This window comes from Varanus komodoensis, unplaced genomic scaffold (genome assembly GCF_004798865.1).
Source record: "Varanus komodoensis strain SLA01 unplaced genomic scaffold, ASM479886v1 scaffold11, whole genome shotgun sequence".
NCBI classification, from domain to species: Eukaryota; Metazoa; Chordata; class Lepidosauria; order Squamata; family Varanidae; genus Varanus; species Varanus komodoensis.
Genome location: NW_025335317.1, coordinates 31,785,146 through 31,793,370, shown reverse-complemented (window position 1 = coordinate 31,793,370; position 8,225 = coordinate 31,785,146). Strand labels below are relative to the sequence as shown.

The following is an 8,225-nucleotide window of genomic DNA, read 5'->3' as shown; positions in this document are numbered from 1 at the left end:
TGTAATGAGAATGCACCTGTGCTTTAACCGATGTTCTGACAACGAAAGATATTTTAAGTCAATTCTGTCATGCTATTGATTCATTTGATTCGCCAACTGTCATCAGATAATTGGAGTTTAATAAGTTCATGTATACAGAGGATCTCCAAATCTCTGCAAGTGCCTTGTGACTCTAATTCGCAGCGAAAGCCAATGCCGGCCGAGGAAGGGGAGATACTGATCTAAGCGGAATGCCGAACGGACAACAAATATTTGAAGTCCGAAAATCCAGAAACTCGGGGAGAAGTTTTGTGCCCCTGCTCCCCGCCGCACCCCTCAAGCTCGTTGCCCGTGACAGGGTTCCATGCGCTTCGCTTCAAGGCGGGACAAACCTGCAAGATCGCCTGAGAACATGTGACGGCGCGCAGGAAAGGGGCGCGAGCCGCGCGCAACTTTCCCCGACCACGCGCAGGGAGAGGCGCGCGGGCCACTGCGCCTCCGCCGTCCGCGCCGGGTCTCCTCCCTGGGGGCGGAGTGGAAGGGTGGGGCTTGTACACGCGCAAACACAAGTTCGGGCGAAGCGGCCACAGTGAGTTCCGGGCCGGGACAGGCGCGCGTAAAACAGCGTCAGGATCATGGAGAGCGGCGGAGGCGCTTACGGAGCCGCCAAGGCGGGCGGCACGTTCGACCTGTGGCACTTCTTGCAGCAGCCGCAGGTCATTGCACGCCTTCTGAGCGCGGTGAGTGGGGCTCAGGCTGGGCTACGCCTGACAGCGGAGGGCAAGGGGTGCTCGAGCTTCTGCAGCGGGCGCCCCCCTTTGGTCTCCCTCCCCGGGGAGTCGGCGCCCCCACCCACGGTTGCGCCTGGGTCCGGGCGAGAGAAGTGGCCATCGTGCCGCGAGTTGGGGAGTCCGGGAGCAGCCGCGTTGAGGCTGTTTGATTGCAGCGGTGTCTGGGTCCCGTCTGGCACCTGGGCCGCGATCACCACCTAGGAAGCGAAGGCGGCACAGTGCAGTGTCATGCCACGCCGTTGGAAGCGAAAAGGCACCTGCTAGGGGCGGAGGAAGCCCCACTCCCTTGGCAGGCGGTGACTTGGGCAGCCCAGCCGGAGGAGGAGGAGCCTGGGCTCGTTGCCTGCCTCTGCCAATACCCGCGGTAAGGTGCTTTGGAAGCGCCCCGGGGCGGGCGGTGCTGGCGCGCGGAGCTTGTGGTTCCACTTCGACTTGAGCGCAGGCGGAGCGGGCAGACGCAGGTTCCGTCTTCCTCCCCGGGGCTGCGTCCGGCTGGTGCGGCGCTCAGTATGCGAGAGCCGCAAGCAGGATCCCCTCAGCGGCTTCTGTGGCTTTTCAGTACCTGTTGGCGGTGCCGAGGAAGGCTCGCTGCTTTCCCTTCTCTGCGCTCGCTTGGGCCGCAAGGCTGAAAGAAGTTCGCCACTCTGCGCTGTGGCTTATCTGAGAAGCAGCCTAGTCATATGGATGTCAGCTGATGGGTCATGGGCGGCGGCGGCGGTGGCGAAACCGTCGCCTTTTTACTGGCGAACTGAGCAGGATCCAGGCTTCAGCATTTTGTTTCAAAACCCCGAGCTTCCTTGCCAAAGGGAGAAGTGATCCCCTTAGCTATGGTGATGTAGGGAATCCCCAGAGTAGAGCAATTCTCAAGAGAAACTGATCAGGAGGACAATGTCAGAACTTACGCCAGAAGAAATACATGCGTTAGTCTTTAAGGTTCAGCCGGACTCTTCGCTTTTCCCCCCCGCCATATAAGGCAACTTCCCCCTTCTCAACCCCAGTGCCTTCCTGAGTGTCAGACTACAGCTCCCATCATTAGCTAGTGCAGTTGGTTAGGGAATGATGGGCATTGTATCTGGAGAGCACGTGGTTGGTGAAGCCTGGTGAGGAAGAAGGGAATCTGTTGAGCAGCAGCCCACTCGTGCTGAGCACCAGGGAACTAAACTAACGGTTCCTCCAAAATGTATTCTTGGGGCAGGGAAAAAACTACACTCTAGTCCCATGCTTTTGTTTAAACTATAGTCCCAGGAGTGTCCTTGAAATGATGTGGAAGTGATAAATAATTATTAATTACCAGTTTTTATGTGGGATGTCTGTGTGCTTTTTAAAAACTTTCTGGAGAGCAGGGAGAAAGGATTGGGTTTTTCCAGGATGTTGTTCAAGGGCTCCCCAAACAACTATTCTACTGAAGTCGCTTGGGGAACTAAGGATACAATCCTATGTATGTTCAGACCAATAAATAAATCCTTGCAACTCCCAGCATTTTTCCCAGCATAAGTCTGGGAAAAAGCATGCGTTGGATGCAGCCTAAGCGACTGCAGGCGATGCTTCCCTTAGCCCATGCTTGAATGAATGCCCACGTATGTGCACTCACACGTGTGCGCGCACGCACGCACACACTGATGCCTGACTACTGCTGAGTTCATGTGAAAGAGTTGTGGTATTCGTATTTATTCGTTTGTTTGTTTTAAGTTTTTCTATGCTGTCTCATTACTAAAAAAAAGTCTGGATGGCTTACAAAGCTTGATGGATGGATGTGGGGTTTCTTTTTTTTTTAATGATCTGTGGTGAGGGCTGCGGTTATTAGTCTGGGTCTATTTTATTTTGCCAAAGCTGTTAGCAGTAAATCTTAAATTAACATTATTTTAATTGTATCTTTAATCTTTAGCTAAAACGTTAAACACCTTTTATTTTAAAAAGAGGAAGATGTATATGTGAAGGGAAACTTGATGGAAACAATTCTAGTGAAAGTTAAGTAGAGAGTGAGTGGTGGAAAAATTAGAGTAAGTGCTTGGCAAAAGCACTGATGAAGGCAAGAAAAAACCCTGGCACTAGTCAGCTACGGTGAGAGAGGTACGTAACTGCATCCTGAGGATGCTTTGCCTGAGAGACCCTGTTTTAAAGATCAAGGAGGGATGCCCTGCAAGTAAACTGCAAATCACGGTGAGGAACACAGGGCTGTCCAGACTGGTTGGCCTGCAACTTCCATTATAGTATAGCAACTCCCAGCATAGCTGATGACGAAGGATGATGAGGGTTACAATCCAACCACATCTGGAGGGCCACACATTCCCAAACCCTGGTAGAAATTCAGAAGGAGAGGGTGGCAGATTTCCAGCGGTTTTGTCTGCTAAATGGAATTCCACTTGGTACAATGGCTGGCACCCAGCTATAACTACAACAAAGAGTCTTGTAGCATATTGAAAGACCAGCAATCTTACAGCAGCCCCTCCATCCACACTTGTCTTCATGTGTGTGTGCTGGTCCCGAACCCAGAGAAATGGGGAGGGTTGAAGAAAGACCTGGCAAGCCACCTTAAAAAAGCTCGCCAAGACCATGACAAGTTTACCTGGGGGTACCAACACATCCGGTCAGGTTGCTGCAGTCACTATATGCAAACCAGCAAGCAGCTGTAAGAACACCAAATGGGGACACAAATTGGCTCAAGGTTAGGAAAGGAGTCCGACATGGATGCATTCTCTCCCCTTTTCGGTTCAACTTGTATGCTGAAGCAATCATGAGGAAGATGGATCTTAAAGAATCAAAAGTTGGGGTAAAGACTGGAGGAGGAACCATCAACAACCTTCAATATGCTGATGACACAACTCTCCTCTCAGTAACCCAGGAAGGTCTAAAGCATTCAAAGAAGGGAGTGAGAAGTTCAGCCTCCTTCCAAACATCAAAAAGATGAAGATCTTGACCATTGCACAGAATGAAGTAATCAAAATAGCAGTTGGTTATGTGGGAACGGAATGCGTAGAGAAATTCACTTTCCTGGGATCACTGTCGCACCAGTGAATGCAGTCCAGATATAAAGCGATGAATTTCACTAGGTTGTATGGCAGTGACAAGTATGAATCAAGTGTGGAAAAACAAGAACATCAGCTTGGCAACCAGGTGCAGATTGGTCTGAGTGATCTTTTTTTCCTGTTGCAACCTACGGTTGTGAAAGTTGGACAATGAAAAAGCTAGACAAGAGGAAAATAGACTCATCATTTGAACTCATTTGTGGTGTTGGTGGAGGCTCCTGCACATTCCATGGACAGTGGGAGTCATGATCAAGCAGGTGCTGGAGCATATTAAACCAAATGCATCTCTGGTCAGCAAGAGAATAAAGCTGAGATTTGTGTATTTTGGCCACATTGTGAGATCAAGCTCATTAGAAAAAGATATAATGCTTGGAATGCTCAGCAGCAAGAGAAACCAGGTTGCCAAAGAGTAAGGTGATTAGACTCCATCAAAGAGGATGTGGGTCAGAGCATAGTTCAGCTGGATGAATTGGCACAGGATTGGAAGGTGTGGTGAGATTTGATCTATAGGATCACTTCTAGTTGGAGACTACTGAACAGCTGAACAATAACAAGCTTGCAGCACAATCCTGTGCAAGTTAAGATAGGTAAAAATCCCTACAAGTCCCAGGTTGCCCCAACCAGCATAGCTGACTAAAGCATAGTGGGAGCTGTAGGCCTTTTTTTCTGTCTACACTTATATAAGATTGCACCTTTGTATAAGCAGACTCAAATGGTTACTGCTGTGGAAACAGCTGTAACAGTTGCTCCTTTTCTGCTCAGAACTATAAGGGATTTGTAGACTGCCTTGAATGAGGGCCATGTCACTGTCAGCTGGGCACAAGGGAGCAAGCTGCAGTCTTGTAACAGTAATATTTGTAGAGCTGTTGGTCCTCAGAGTTTGTGGGAGTTGTCATTAGCCTGATAATTCATTGTAGTCGGATTGTGCTTTTACTCAGTCATTTCCTTAGTCTGGAAGTTGTTAACAGTGTACCCTTTTCTTTTTCTTTTCATTTCTTCTCTTTTCTGCAGATATTTGCACTCATAGTGTTTTCTTGTATCATTGGAGAAGGCTACACTAACTACCATGACAAAGAGGAGCTCTACTGCATCTTTAACAAGAGCGATTCTGCTTGCCGCTACGGCATCGGTATCGGGGTGGTTGCCTTCCTGGCTTGTATATTCTTCTTCATGATTGATATCTACTTCCCACAGATCAGCAATGCCACAGATCGCAAGTACCTTGTTATCGCTGACTTGGGCTTCTCAGGTAATTCTCACCAGGAAGTGCAACCTGAAGCAAATTCCTGGGGAGAGCAGCTGGGTTCCCTTACTTTACTGCCAGTGCGATGCATGTTTGGAACAGCCTGGCTTTCCTGGCGAGGTGCTAACTAGGACCTGCTTTGTTTTAGTGCAGGTGCTTTCCAGAGGTGGTGAGCTGGGTTCCCGAAACACTGGGATGCCACAGTTTCTTGACAGGGGAGGGTGCTAGAAGGGTGATGCCATGGAACCAGGTCCCTTTTTCTCCTGTGACATGAGCACTTGGAACATGTCGACAGTCAGAAACTTCCCTGAGAATAGTGAAACTTCCCTGAGAAACATGAGATGGTGGGCTCCCATCTCAAGCCTTGCTAACTTTTAAGCAACATGGTTTTGTGGCTGTTGCAGAGTGTAAGAGCATATTTCAAAATGTCCTAACAGCCAGAATGTATGTGACAGTTACTTGATCACAAGGTGAGGGGGAAGTAATTGCCTTCTGCCTGCAGGAAAATGGGAACAGAGCAGTGGCATCTGCTGCGGTATTCTTCCCCAGCCTGGATCCTTCCAGATGTTGTGGACAATTCCTGTCAGCCCAAATCAACATGATCAGGAATTACAGGCCAAAACATTTCGAAGATGCAAGTAAAATGAGATCAGTTAGGCCTTTGCATCAGAGAGGCAAGAGTTGTCTCTGCTGTGTCTTAAGTTTGGGAAGAACAGCATATAGGCCAAAAGAGTTTTACATAGTTCTTTGTGCCCTATGCATAAACTGTCCTGTCTCTTCTACCTCTGTTGCTAAACATCTGTTTCCTATCCAGCTGTCTGGACCCTTCTGTGGTTTATCGCATTCTGTGTGCTGACAAACCAGTGGGCATCAACACAGGGCAATGTTTACATTGGGGCTGATTCTGCCCGTGCGTCAATTGCCTTCAGCTTCTTCTCCATTTTCTCATGGGTGAGTAAGAATTTCCTTAAAGCCTCAGATAGGACTTATATCAGGCAGTCCTCAGTCTGCATTTTATTCCTGAATTGAGGAGGATGTGCAACCAGTGATCAGTGAGCTAGCTCAGTTAAGAAACTGAGCTTGGAACCAGGAAGCAATAGGTTTGAATCTTCCTTTTTGTCACTAGTGTGTGAAGTGACTGTAAGGCAGCCTTCCCCAACATGGTACCTTAGGATATGTTGGACTGCAATGCCTGTAATTCCCACACAGCATGGGAACGTGTCTGACAGAGGACTTGTAGCATTTGAATTATGCTATTTCTGTACTGCCCAAAGCTGTGCGTGCATGCAAACTACCTTGGGAACACTCAGAATACAATATTGCCCCAGGAAAATTTACCCAGCTGACTCCAGGATCTGAACGGGAGCGGCAATTTTGCATGCTTGACCCCGCAGGAAGTATTCCTGGCATTGGGCTCTCTAAGGGAGGCGTGATGTGATTTATTTGACAGCACTGCAGAAGCTGCTTGCAGTGCCTGCTGAGCGGTTCTTAAAGAATGGCTCCTGCTCCTTGCTGACCCAGAATGATGACACTTTCCTACCACAGGCGCTCCTGATCACCTTTGCTCTTCAGCGTTACCGCATGGGTGTGCAAGCTTTCGATCACAGCTACATCGACCCGCCTCCTGGTTCCGCACCGCCTTACTCCAGCTACCCCAACGTCGGTCATGAGAGCTACCAGCAGCCGCCCTTCACTCATCCTGCCGAAGGGTCGGAGGGCTACCAGCCCCCACCCGTCTACTGATTTCCACTAGCACTGTTGAATGATGCTGTCAGGGATAGCCACATAAGTGCAATTAGTTCACTTCTTGGTTCGGGGAAAGGCCTCTACTGTGAAGGGTAATAATGGTGCCATGGCTTTGTCTGTGGGTGCGCGTGCGTGTGCGAGAGAGAGGGGTTCTGGGTTATTCCTGTTGCTCTGCTTCTTTTCAGGAAATGCTTTTTGTTACTCTCAGGGCTTTGGGGGCCTTCTTGCTGGCCAGTGTATTTGAAATGTAATGCAGAAGGGCAGCAGAGAAGAGGGGGTAGCTGGATCTCTTTGCTTTTGCGGCTACGTTAATTATCAGCTCTGGCAATGGCTAGAGACTTTATCCAGCAGGCAGGGAAAAGGATTTGCTCCTTTCTACTTGAAGCTGCCTGACTGAAGCCCTCACTGCTGCCTCTCACGTAACATCGCCTTCCCACCAGTGCCTTGCTCTCCTTGGCTCATTTCTAACGCTTCAGCCCCTGAATGGGGCTTGATTCCCACGGCTCCTATGGTGCTGCCTTTCGGGGGCGAGCGATGCCGGTGCAGTGCCTCCTTTTCAGCCACTGTTGAAAGGACATGGCGCTGATGCCGAGGCCCAAAGGCCCTGACATTTCTTTCAGAAAGTTTGTATATAAAGCTTTGATTGCACTTCCTGCATTAGAGAGTAGAAGCTGGATTTTCCTGTGTGTTCCCTCAGTTTTCCTTACCAGGTTAAAGCCTGGTATAAGGCGGGAGGGGCCAGGCTCCCTGAAGAATGGCTTTTCCGTAGTAAATATTCTAATAATAGCTTGGGAGCTGCTAAGCAGGCTTTCAGCGGAGGGGCAATACTGTGCTGGGGTGGGAAATCCACTTGCACAACACTTTCACTGCTAACCTTCCACTAGGTAGCTTTCAAGCCTTCCAGAGAAAGCTGTGCTTTCTGCATGGATGGCAGGGCTAAGTCACTTCATAACTGCATGTTATGGGAAAGTTCTGGCATTGGCAGCCTCACAATAGGAAGGCGTGCAAGGATTCTGAAGCGTTTTAAGTCTGTATCATGGCAGAAATAAACCTGGTCACTCCCACCATAGAGAATGTGTAGTAGACTCTGTGCTATATTAGGGAAAATGCCAGATATTCTGGTTCTGGATAAGAGATTGCTGAGTAAGACAGTATGTGGCTGGTTCTAGGGAAGGAGAGGTGTAATCTCTTGGCAGCTGCCAAAACAATCTGTACAAACCTCTTTAGTCTTTCCCAAAAAAAAAAAAAAAAGCCACAGAGGATAAACTTGTTACCTGCTGTTCTGGTTTTTGCCCAAACAAGTACTCAGCCAGTTCACCAGCTGAACCTATATCTCCTACTATAGCTCTTGTGTGGTTATCTAAGAGCAGAAATGGTATGATATTGTCAGTTGCTACTCTGTAATAAGCTCTTAAAGGAAAGAAACTAGTTTTTTATTGC

General features: G+C 48.8%; 1 protein-coding gene across 1 annotated transcript; it reads left to right on the top strand.

Moving 5' to 3' along the window:
- The first annotated feature begins 555 nt into the window (after positions 1 to 555).
- Positions 556 to 7,854, top strand: SYNGR2 (synaptogyrin 2). The gene is made up of 4 exons (XM_044419892.1): positions 556 to 719; positions 4,808 to 5,045; positions 5,854 to 5,990; positions 6,585 to 7,854. Exons 1-4 carry the CDS (start codon positions 615 to 617, stop codon positions 6,780 to 6,782), a joined length of 678 nt encoding a protein of 225 aa, XP_044275827.1. The 5' UTR covers positions 556 to 614; the 3' UTR covers positions 6,783 to 7,854.
- Positions 7,855 to 8,225: the final 371 nt, after the last annotated feature.

Coding starts and splice junctions, on each gene's coding strand:
- SYNGR2 (XM_044419892.1), top strand. CDS start 615: ATGGAGAGCGGCGGAGGCGCTTACGGAGCCGCCAAGGCGGGCGGCACG. Junction 720..4,807: donor TTGCACGCCTTCTGAGCGCG/GTGAGTGGGGCT, acceptor TCTTTTCTGCAG/ATATTTGCACTCATAGTGTT. Junction 5,046..5,853: donor CGCTGACTTGGGCTTCTCAG/GTAATTCTCACC, acceptor TTTCCTATCCAG/CTGTCTGGACCCTTCTGTGG.